The sequence below is a fragment of the Ovis aries genome, chromosome 9 (genome assembly GCF_016772045.2).
Source record: "Ovis aries strain OAR_USU_Benz2616 breed Rambouillet chromosome 9, ARS-UI_Ramb_v3.0, whole genome shotgun sequence".
Taxonomy (NCBI): domain Eukaryota; kingdom Metazoa; phylum Chordata; class Mammalia; order Artiodactyla; family Bovidae; genus Ovis; species Ovis aries.
The window spans coordinates 15,701,644-15,713,214 of record NC_056062.1 but is presented as its reverse complement, the minus strand read 5'-3'; the positions used below and the strand labels follow the sequence as shown (position 1 = coordinate 15,713,214).

The window sequence follows — 11,571 nt, the reverse complement described above, 5'->3', positions numbered from 1 at the left end:
TCATTGGAGACCATTTCACTTTCATATCAACCACCAAGTCCTCGATAAACTGGTTGCGTTTGCATATTTATATCTATATATGAAGATATTACATCCTATCACATATAGCTCTGAAGCAGCAAAGGAAACAGGAGAGAAAGCTGTGCATCTCGGCACTAAACCAGCTGGGGAGACGTGTGAAATAGAGTGAGGTCACAGCTTTTTCATTGAAAGTAAAAGAATATCTGTTTATCCATCCATCCACTGATGGATGTCTGGGTTATTACCTTCTGGCTATTCTAAAAATGCTGTTAAAAACATGGGAGCACAAATACTTGAGTCCCTGCTTTCAGTTATTTTGCACAGCTATCCAGGAGTTGAACTGCTGGATCAAATGGCAATTCTATGTTTAATTTTTTGAGAAACAGCCATACCATTTTCTGCGGTGACTGCACTATTTTACATTCCTACCAACAACGTACAAGGGTTCCAGTTTATCCACACTGGCAAACAGTAGTCCTCTTTTATTTTTCAATAGTAGTTATCCTAGTGTGTGTGAGGTGGGGTGGGGTTTGATTTGCATTTCTCTGGTGCTTAGTGAACACATATTTCTGTACTTTTTGTATATCTTCTTTGGTGAAACATCTATTAATCCTTTCTACATTTTTAAAAATTGGGTTGTTTTTGCTGTTGAGCTATGGACTATTAATCCCTTATCAGACATATGATTTGCAAACATTTTCTCTTATTCTGTGGAATGCCTTTTTGCTTTTTCCACATTGCCCTCTGTTGCACCAAAACTGTTTAGTTTTGATGAAATCATCTACTTTCCTTTCATTGCCTGTGTTTTTGATGTCAGATGCAAATCACTGCTAAATCCAATGCTATGAAGCTCCCCCATCATTCCCTATATTTTTTCAAAAGACTTGTAGTTAACACCTAATCCTTGCTCAAATGCCCAAAGAAGTGTTGATAGACTGCAGTCCTTATAAATACTATTAAAAAAATGACTTACGGAAGCCAAATTCCATTCCAGAAAATCAATCATTTCAAGGTAAACAATCTAGTGTCATTTAATAAATTCACAATGGTGTGCGTGCCCCCTATTTCTGCATCAATACTTTATGGTTCAGAAACATTTTCGCACCTATTTTCCCACTTGATCTGCACAGTAATCCTGAGAGTCGGACCGAACAGTAAACAAATTACACAGGCTGGAGGGGAGGGAGGGGAAACTATTTGTGAAAGACTGTTGCCAGGCAGGTACTGTGCCAGCAAGTTCTTTAACTCATCAGGTTAAAGAACTCAAGTTCTCACCTTGACTCTGACGATACCCACCCCGGCCGTGGGCTTGTCAGCTAGGCTCAGTGGTTCCCTTCCTCCCTCATCTGCATTTCAGCTAGAGGCACTGGCGATTTTGATTGCTGGCTACGTCCACTTCTATCTCCAGTCCATCAGCACTCTCAAGAATGGGGCAAATCTTACTGCAGGCACTAGGAAGTCCCTAAGGAATGAGCAACAGGGGCTCATCAAAAAGCAAGAGTGAGGTGCCAGGAGCCCCTTCAAGGTCACCTGGTCCCTTCTCCAATGCTAAGGATGAGGAAAGGAAGGCCCTAGAAAAGGCGGAATTGTATAGCCCCGTCCACAGCCCGGCGGGACTTTCTTAAGCTCCCCTCCTTAAACCCTTCCACCTGCAGGAGGAAAAGGGACACCTGTGCCTGTGTGAGCCTCGCCAGGTCCCCACCGAGATCGCTGCCTCGTGTTTATCTCCTGAGTCCTGGCCACACTGGGCAGCGTGTGAATAGACAGGAAGCCAAGGCTGGGGTGGCGAGGAAAGTGACTGTCACGCAGCTCACTTGGGGCAGAGGCCAGCCCAGGTCCCTGCAAGCCCATGACTCTGCTGTGCACACCTTCAGCGGCGTCTGTGAGCCTCCTGAGGACTGCAAGTTCTCAGGTGACAGACTCCACTTTGCCCTCCACTGAGACCGCCAACAACCCCAACACAGTGGAGAGAGCCAGACCAGTGTGAGCAAAATCTGTCTTTCTTTTAAAGTCAGTGGCTGCCACTACCGGTCAGCAGGGCTTACCAATGAAGGCCAGGGATGTCGGGCAGCCGCCAGATTTGACTCATGATCTTTGATGACTTAACAGTGAAACACAAATCCCGCGTGAGTCAGGCTGCAGCTGGTGGGGCCTCACCAGGCTGGAAACGTTGAAGGAATCCTTTGGCCTCCGGATCCACCCCACCCCAACCCTGTTTTGATTTTGACCTTGTTTTGTCGTTACTGTTTGACATTATTATTAAGCATTTCAGGTTTTTTTTTTTTTTTTTTTTAAAGAATCATAGATAATTAGAACTAGAAGAGTTCCTTTGCCATCATTTCCCACCCGGTTTTACAGATGCTGTCCAAGGTCTGCTGGGAGGCAAAAATAGGACTGGGGCCTGTGTCCAATTCTGTGTCAGTGGCCAGGCACCGAAACCAGCCTCTTGGCCCCAGCCTGTGGCTGGGGAGGCTCACGGTCCACTGGGAACAAGCCAGGCCTGCTTGTAGGGGAAGAGCTCTGTCCATCCCCCGACCCTCCTCAGTCCCGCGCTCCCCGCGCTCCCCGGGTTCTATTCTAGCACCGCCCACCCCGCCCCCTTTCCTGCTGAATTTTACTCAATCTCATAGCGGATTTGGGCAGTCTTAGGTTAAGCAGGCAGAGTTATTAACCGGGCGCCCTTGGCTCGCCGGCCTTTCCTGCCATCCAACGCCCGGCCAGGCCAACTCCACGGCCCTGCTTGCAGGAGGGCTTCCTGGAGTCGGCGGCGGTACGAGGTGGCCTTGGCCTTTTACTCCTTCCAGGGTTGGACTCAGGGACTTGCAGGAGACTCCCGCACCCAAGGCGCTCGTGAGCTGGTCCGAGCCCACCTGGCGACCCTGCCCACCTCTTCCGGGTTTCCCGGGAGCGGAGGCGGCCGCTGGGAGAGAGGATAGGCTGACGGACTGGAGCGCTGGGCTCGCAGACGCCGCGCACACGCCGGAGCCCGCGGAGCCGTTTAGGAAACGAAGAGCTCGCGCGCCAGGCCCTGGGCCGGCCCCTCAGGCCCCGCCCCTCTCCGACAGGCCCCGCCTCCTCGCTTCGCCACTCCAGGCCCCGCCCCTCTCGGATGGGCCCCGACCTCCCCGCCCCGCCTCCCAAGGCCCCGCCCCCACACCTGGCCCCGCCCCGAGCCCCGCCCCGAGCCCCGCCCAGCGGGCAGCGCTGTCGGAGGACCAGCCGGCTGCCGCTCGCGCGGGTGCTGGCCAAAGCGGCGGGCGGGGTTGCGGCCCGAAGTCCGGGCCGGGTGGCCCGAGGCGCCCGAGCCCGGTGTGCCCAGTCGGCCGCGGCCGCGGGGCAGCCATGGCGGAGGCCGCGCCGCATCACCCGGCGCTGCCCTCGGGGCTGCTGGAGCTGTGCGCGCTGCTGGGGGCCCCCCGGGACAGCCTTCGCGGCCCGGAGCAGGTGAGGGCGCGGCGCGGTCACGGCGCGGGCGGGGCGGGGCAGCGGCGACAGGCCTGTGCGCACGGAGCCCCAGGCGTCCGCGGGGCTGGGGCGCTGCGTCCAGGTCCGGCGCGGCGACCGCCTCCAGCCGCGGGTGTGGGAGCAGCTGCCGGCCGGCCCCCCAGCCGCGGTGGAGTCGCGAGCGGCTGCGGGCTAGGGGCTCCCGCCCGCTCCCCTCTTTCCGGAAGACCGCTCTGGCGGGACCCGGTGCAGGCGCACCGCGGAGAGCGGGCTGGAGACCGCGCGCGTCCGTCGGCCTGCTTCTTAAGCGCTTCGGCCGCTCGGCTTCTCCGTCTCAGGACGCCCATCTGGGCCAGGTGGAGACGCGGCCGGGCCGCCTGCACTTCCGAGCCCTCCAGGACCAAATCTTTGTCCTCTGTTGAGTGATTTCAGTCATTCCACAGATTCTGTGTCTCCTAGGTGCCGGGGCTGTTCTAGGCAGGTCATAAGGATGTTTTTGGTAGATTTAAGGACCGCCTTAATGTATTTTGCATTTAGATGGTAAGCGATGAAAGGAGCTGTTTTTCGCTGTAAAACACTTTACAATCCGCCTCTCCCTGTTCTCCGCTCTGCACCCTGGTAGCCGAAGTGGCAAGCTCCTGTCCCTTTCTCTGGGACGGCAGCTTGAGACGTTCTCCTTGTTTCTTCCCTGTGCTCTCACTTTGTCTTAGTTCCGGAGCCTTGGCTCTCTCTGGAGTGGGTCTGCGACCCTCCCCCTTGCCCCAGATGCCTGTGACGCTGTCATTTCTCTCTTGTTAGTGGTGATGCCCGGTGTGTTCAGAGTCCCTGACCCTGCTGCCCTTACCCTGGCAGGTCCTTTCCTCTGGTTCCAGATGGCATTAAGGAAAGGCAGAGAGAGGCATTTGAGTATTTAAGGCTGCCGGGTTGAATGGACATTACCCAGAGGCGCTAAAAGTTGTGAAATGATCCTGATGCATGTCTGGTAATGGCGTAGTGGTCTCCACTCCTTGGCTTTAGTATAATGCCAATTTCCACGATTTCTGCATGTCCCTCCTCTCTCAGTCACTCCTCTGAGTCTGGGTCCCTCTTTGGTCTCTCGTGTCCTCTGACCCTTGTGGACTGAGTCGAGCCATCTCCCTGCCTCTCAGTGCCAAGTGGCGTTCCCCCCTTTTTCTTCTGACGGGAAATGACCTGGTTTCGGTTGTGATCTTCTCTGCAGTTAGGCTGTCTTGTGTCTCTAGCGATTACATCACTGTCTCTTAGCTGCTGTGATGTGAAGGGATGAATCAACTGGAATATTTACAGTGGTACTTTCCTGAGCTAAACAGACTACAGCATTTCCCAAGGCAAGTGGGCAGTCGGCCATTCTGCATTTGAGTCTTCATCCTCTTTTCTATACTTTGCTTCTGTTAGGGCTTGGGCAGAGGATGGAAGAACAGTGGTTGAAGGAGCAGGAGAAAAAGCAGTGTTGTGGGGTGGAGTAACATCCTCCTTCTAAGACCAACATTAATGTTACAGGTAACCAAACATATCATATCATTCATTCAGTTCTATTTTCAGCTGTTATATTATTTTGAATGTCCAAGTCTTTTCAGTTCAGTTCAGTCGCTCAGTCGTGTCTGACTCTTTGCAACCCCATGGACTGCAGCATGCCAGGCCTCCCTGTTCATCAGCAACTCCCAGAGCGTACTCCAACCTATGTCCGCTGAGTTGGTGATTCCATCCAACCATCTCATCCTCTGTCGTCCCTTTCTCCTCCTGCCCTCAGTCTATCCCAGGATCAGGGTCTTTTCAAATGAGTCAGCTCTTCACATCAGGTGGCCAGAGTGTTGGAGTTTCAGCTTCAGCATCAGTCCTTCCAATGAATATTCAGGACTGATTTCCTTTAGGATGGACTGGTTGGATCTCCTTGCAGTCCAAGGGACTCTCAAGAGTCTTCTCCAAAACCACAGTTCAAAAGCATCAATTCTTCAGCACTCAGCTTACTTATGGTTGAACTCTCACATCCATACATGGCTACTGGAAAAACCACAGCTTTGACTAGATGGACCTTTGTTGGGAAAGTAATGTCTCTGCTTTTTAATATGCCATCTAGGTTGGTCATAACTTTCCTTCCAAGGAGTAAGCGTCTTTTAATATCATGGCTGCAGTCATCATCTGCAGTGATTTTGGAGCCCCCCAAATATAAAGTCTGCCACTGTTTCCACTGTTTTCCAAGTCTTTTAAATGAGGTTCAGCTTTTACTTCTTAAAAATCATTATTTGTCTCTGATTCAGTCATTCCTATTTGGTGACACATGAAAACAGAAGCCCAGAGATATGAGACATAACCAGCTTGATGTTAGGATAGTGTAGTGTCCTAACTTTTGGTTTTATTTATTCCTTAGATGGGGTGGTGTTTGTTTTATTGAGGTTAGTGACAAAGAATGCAAGCATACAGTTCAATCCCTAGTGAGTTACTGTGGTCAGTTACATTTCCCTCCACTCCTTGGTTGCTATGGAGACTAGACACAGAGATGCGAAGGCATCCATCATAAATCCATCACAGGATGATGGAAAAGTGCTCAGAGCCCCTTTCATAGTGTAGGTTGCTGGCATAAATCTTGTGTATGGAAGCACATTTTTATGGTTTTTTTTTTTTTTTTTTTTAGCGGAAGGCCTCTGGCTTTCAATTTCTAGAGCAGCACCATCCAACAGAACTTTCCAGATGATGGCAACCAGTGTTGGTCACCTTCGCCACACAGTGTGGTGGCAGCTGGCCGCAGAAGGCTACTGGCTACTTAAAGTGTGGCTAGTACCACTGAGGAACTAAATTTATATTTCATTTAATTTTAATTAATTTAAGTAGTCCGATGTGGCTACTGGTGACTGTGTTGGACTTTCCTAGAGCATTTAAAAAAAAAAATCTATTTCTGTTTTATTTCACAATTGACAGCCAGCCCCATAGTGAAAATCAATGCCGTTATATCATCTAACGAATTTAGAGTGTTGTGGTTTTTACTTTTTAGTAAGTTCTTGTCTGGGAGACCAGAGCAGGAAACTACCCTGGGTGGAGTTTGTGAAAAAGGACCTCAGTCTTCCTCCTGGGGGTGGGGCGGGTGAGGGGCAGTTGCAATATGTATCAGAGAGTGATATGAACCCTTTGGGGTCAAGGGTTGCACTTTCAGGAGTTTAGTCTAATTATAGAGTCAGAGATGCCCAAGCACGTACAGGTAACTGCCCGTTGTTTAGCATGATGAAGACTAGAGAACAACCCAGCTGTCTGTCAGAAGGGGATTGGGCAAAAGTAGTGCTAAACTGTCCACAGTGGGACACCCTAAAATGTCCACATGAGCTTCCCTGGTGGCGCTAGTGGTAAAGAGCCCCCCTGCCAGTGCAGGAGACGTAACAGGGGTGGGTTTGATCCCTGGGTCTAGCAGATTCCCTGGAGGAGGGCATGGCAACCCGCTCCAGTGCTCTCGCCTGGAGACGCGCATGGACAGAGGAGCTTGGTAGGCTACAGGCCGTGGGGTCACAAAGAGTCAGACAGGACTGGAGAGACTTAGCGCAAAGTGTCAACAGGGGAGTCAGCACACTGTATGGTTACATGGGGAAAGGCTAATGAAATCATTTAAGTATGATGATTGCATTTTTGAAAAAATCATTTATACATTTAGGAAATGATCAGCCTGTGTCCCATGCGATGTAGAGCATTGCTTTACAGTCATGGGATTATGGGGGAGGTATTCCCTTCCTATTATTATTCCTATATTATTGTTATTATTTTGTAAAAATGAGACTGTATTGCTTATCTAATCAGAGGAGACAGTAGGGAGTTCCATTTTGGGGAAAACACAGACAGATGTGTGATGAACTGCTAAGTACCAGGTTGGCTGCACTGTGGCCACATCACTTTCAGTGACTGAAGGTAAGTAGTGGGAGTTATAGAGTTCATGGGCTTTAGCATAATTTTCCGTGCAGACTGAACACGCCTCCAGAGATCACGAGTGCCAGGGAGGGCCTGGATGAGCAGCACTCCCACAGGGCCATCCTGTGTGCTGACCGTGGGCCCAGAAAGAGGAGGGCAGCGCATCCCTGCCCCACCCTTCCGAGGGTGACACAGGGCCACTGTGTTGGCGGCAACGCTCTGGTGGTGCTGTGAGAGGGGAGGTGGACTCTGAATGGCGACATTCCAGTAGGTGATGAGCCAGGCGTGAGGCTGCAGGGGGTGTGTGGCCCTGGCTGCATGGTGAGGAGAGGCCCCCTCCAGTGAGTGTGAGAGAGGAGCGGTTGCTGGTGAGGAGGGGGCTGAGGCACGAGCTGGGCACTGTCCCGCAGAGCAAAGAGCAGGAAGAAGCACAGCATTGTGACAGGCGCGTGTACAGAGGCGACCGAGGACTTCGGGCACCAGCAGCTTGGGCTCCCTGGCTTTGGAAGCGGGCCGGCTGCTGCCCAGGTGCACAAGCAGTGCAGGGGCCTGTCAGACCTGGGACGCGCTGTGGGATCCCTGCGTGGAGTACTTGGTGAGGGTGGTAATGAGTAGAAACAAAGAGCTTTTTTTAGGTCTGGCTTCCCGGGTGGCGCTAGCGGTAAAGTGAGCTTGTGCATCGCCAGCTTGCCAATGCACAAGACGTAAGGATGCAGGTTCAGTCCCTGGGTCGGGATGATGCCCTGGAGAGGGGCATGGCAACCCACTCCCATATTCTGGCCTGGAAAATTCCATGGACTGTATAGTCCCTGGGGTTGCAAAGAGTCAGACACGACTGAGCGACTTTCACTTTCACTTTTCTAGCAACGACAACAACAAAAGCTGTCTCATGCCGTGTGGAGAGGGCTTGTCTGTTCTCTGGCTGTGGACTGTGATCTGCTCTAGGAGCTGTTGCACCTTGAGGGGAGGCACTGCCCAGTCTCTGTGGATGCAACATCTCACACGAGGAGGACGTAGACCAGCACGTGTTCATAGTGGATTGGTCCAAACTGCTGGAGTTTGATAGGAAGGTTTTAGGGAGGGTTTTAAACGTGTGAAGACAAGGTTTCCTTCCATACATGAAGATTTTAAATTATACAATAAGGATTTCCCATGTTTGATCTTGGTTCCTACTGACCAAGGACCTGCTGGTCCTTGGCAGTAACATTTCCCCCTAAGAATAAACAAACTATTACCTGAATTCAGATTACATCTCATGAAAATGAGCGTGTTGAGCTTAGAGTGTATTTAGTGACTGAAAATGCTGTCATTATAGAAGTCCTTTGAAGTCTAGGCGTCCCCTGTTATACCTCTGATTCTTATTGAAATGTTGCTGGCTGTTCCTTCTTTGCCAGTCAAGGTCACATTTTCCTGGTGACAGTGGTGTTCTTCCTCACGTCATGTCTAGGGTTCCTCAAAGGCCTTAGGATACCCACTCCCCACCATGCCCCAGGCCACCTCTTTCCTTCCCTACCTTTTTTACCCGGAGAGTCCTGTTTTAAACTTGTCTATCTTTAGCTGGCTTGGCACCCCTCCTTCTCACTCACAGACTGAGGTTCATATACCTTCCTCGGAAAATCTGACATCAGCCTGGCGCCTATGTTTGTTTAGTCATAACTCCCCAGAAAGAACTCCATTAGGTATTTAGTTTGATAGGAAGGTGTTAGAAGATGCCTTATGTTATTTGGGGGAAGAGCGAAAAGATAAAACTTAAAAAACTCTTGGACCAAGTTAGAGCTGAAAAGAATTGAGGCTAAGAGAGCCCCTTTTGTGGATGCTGGTGCGGCCGTGCGGACGGGGGGAGGAGGCAGCTCCTCTCTGTGTCCAGCAGGGCCTCCCTCACTCCCCTTTGTGTCCCTCTACGTCAGAGGTGACACAAGCAACGTGCGTGGTGGCCCGGCTGGCATGGCAGTCTTGTTCAGTTGCCAAGTCGTGTCTGACTCTTTGTGAGCCCATGCACTGCAGCACGCCAGGCTACCCTGTCCTTCACTATCTCCTGGAGTTTGCTCAAACTCATGACCATCCAGCCATCTCATCCTCTGTCGACCCCTCTTCCTGCCCTCAATCTTTCCCAGCATCAGGGTCTTTTCTAATGAGTCAGTTCTTCGCATCAGGTGGCCAAAGTATTAGAGCTTCAGCTTCAGCATCAATGAACATTCAGGGTTTATTTCCTTTAGGATTGACTGGTTTGATCTCCTTGCTGTCCAAGGGATTCTCAAGAGTCTTCTCCAGCACCACAGTTTGAAAGCATCAATTCTTTGGCACTCAGCCTTCTTTATAAGTCTAACTCCCACATCCATACCTGGATACTACTGGAAAAAGCATAGCTTTGACTGTATGGACCTTTGTCAGCAAAGTGATATTATCTGCTTTTAATATGCTGTCTATGTCATAGCTTTTCTTCCAAGGAGCAGGCATTAGGCACGTGTCAGCAAATGTGTCTGTGTGGATCTGATAAGATGCAGAGCCCTTCTCGGGGCTCACCCTCTGCACCAGTCTCTGAGGGGGCTCAGGAGACTTGAACTGGGTCCCTTCTCTTAGTCCCTGAACTCACCTCTTGAAAGGGAAACTCAGAGGGGCCAAGTTATCTGCTGTGGTTCTCGTGGCGCTGGGATCTGAACTCTGGTCTCTTATCGCGGTGCTGGAGCCTTGGAGCCGGAGCCTTGGAGCCGAGGGGCCAGTTTGGTGTCTGTGTCAGCGGCTGAACAACCAGGCTCTGAGCGGGTCTGTCGCTCGTGGAGAGAGGGCCTGAGAGTCCCTAAAAGCAGGTCTTATCATCTCGAGCTGCTGGTGGAACAAGCCAGGCACACGCTGCTGAACTCGCCTGGGGTTTGGGGGCTGGAGAGGCCAGAAGACAGGCCGTGGATGCTCCCTGAGGGCTGGACAGCACAGGGCCTCGGTGCTGACTCTCATTTCCGCCTGCCCCAGGTTGCCCAGAGGAAGGGAGTCAAGGACCTGTCTTCTCTAGATCCGGAGGTGCTGTCGGTCTTCGTGCCTCCTTTTGTCATGAAGGAGGACAGTCAGCCCGCCGCCGTGAACTGCATGACGCTGGCTAAGAACAGGAAGCGCTCCTTCCGGAAGAAGAGAGAGAGGCCCAGAGTGGAGCTGGGGAAGGGCGTCCCCGGCGGCCCTAGGGGCCCGGACCCCGAGGACGTGAACATCCCCAACGGCGTGGACCTGCTCGCTCTGCCGCAGCTCTGCTTCCCAGGTATGCATGGGCTGGCCTTTTCCTCCACGAGTCAGTGCCTGCTGATGAGCGGGCTTCTGTTCTGGCTTCACTTTCTCCCTGGTTGTAGAGAACTTGGGTCAGAGGACTTGACAGAAGGGCCTGTCTGGAGACTCCGCCAAGAAATTGATGGGGTTTCCTGGTCTTAGGGATTAAAACCTGCAGAGGCAGGGACACCCCTTCCCCGCTGGGCTTGGGACCTAGTCTCTGCTCCAGGTGTAGCCTGAAGGTTCTGCCTGGGGGCCTGTCCCCCGACCCTTCATGAAGGCTTCAGAGCACAGAGCACCCACAGAGACACTGCTGCTGGTGGGGGGTCACCGAGGAAGGCGCTGCATGGCCGGAGGAGTTAGCATGACTGGCCGTCAAAGAGCCACATGTGACCATGGGCTGAGGGGGACGTGTCCTGTCGCTTATGGTTAGCCCAGGCCTCAGGGCAGACCCCACATGGCTGGACTGAAGCTCCTTCTTTCTTTTCTCTGCCTACAGGGGGCTTGTGTGTGGCCTCTGAGCCCAGAGAGGACTGTGTCCACTTTCTGGTGCTGACCGACGTCTGCGGCAACAGAACCTACGGCGTGGTGGCGCAGTACTACCGACCCCTGCACGTACGTGGTTTGCACAGCTTCCTTCTGAAACTGCATCTAGGTTGTGGGGTTATTTTGCAGTGAAATACACACTACGTGGCCATCACTATTTTAACTGTTAAAAAATGTGTAGTTCAATGGCGTTAAGTACGTTCGTGGTGCTGAGCCACCATCCCCGCCGTCTAGTTCCAGGACGTGTTTATCACCCCAGAAGGCGGTGGGGTCTCGTTAGCAGCACTCCCCAGGCCCCGCTGCCCCCAGCCCTGGGCCACTGCTCGTCTGCTCTCTGCCTCTGTGGCTGTGCCTGTTTTGGACATTTCGTGTCAGTGGAATCATACGACACGTGTCCTTCTG

The 11,571-nt window shown here is 52.1% G+C and overlaps 1 protein-coding gene across 8 annotated transcripts in view; it reads left to right on the top strand.

Moving 5' to 3' along the window:
* Nucleotides 1-3,230: 3,230 nt before the first annotated feature.
* Nucleotides 3,231-11,571, top strand: part of DENND3 (DENN domain containing 3) — a 52,293-nt gene continuing 43,952 nt past the window's right edge. For 7 of the 8 annotated variants that reach the window (XR_006060776.2, XR_006060775.2, XM_027972832.3 and 4 more), the window contains exons 1-3: nucleotides 3,231-3,465; nucleotides 10,339-10,618; nucleotides 11,123-11,238. Coding sequence is in view for 6 of the 8 variants with exons in the window: in XM_027972832.3 (XP_027828633.1) it covers nucleotides 3,364-3,465; nucleotides 10,339-10,618; nucleotides 11,123-11,238 (498 nt within the window). In the remaining 2 variants the exon portion in view is untranslated. Of the gene's footprint in view, nucleotides 3,466-4,959; nucleotides 4,984-10,338; nucleotides 10,619-11,122; nucleotides 11,239-11,571 lie in introns of those variants that run through there. The other variant, XM_042254015.1, reaches the window with a different exon arrangement.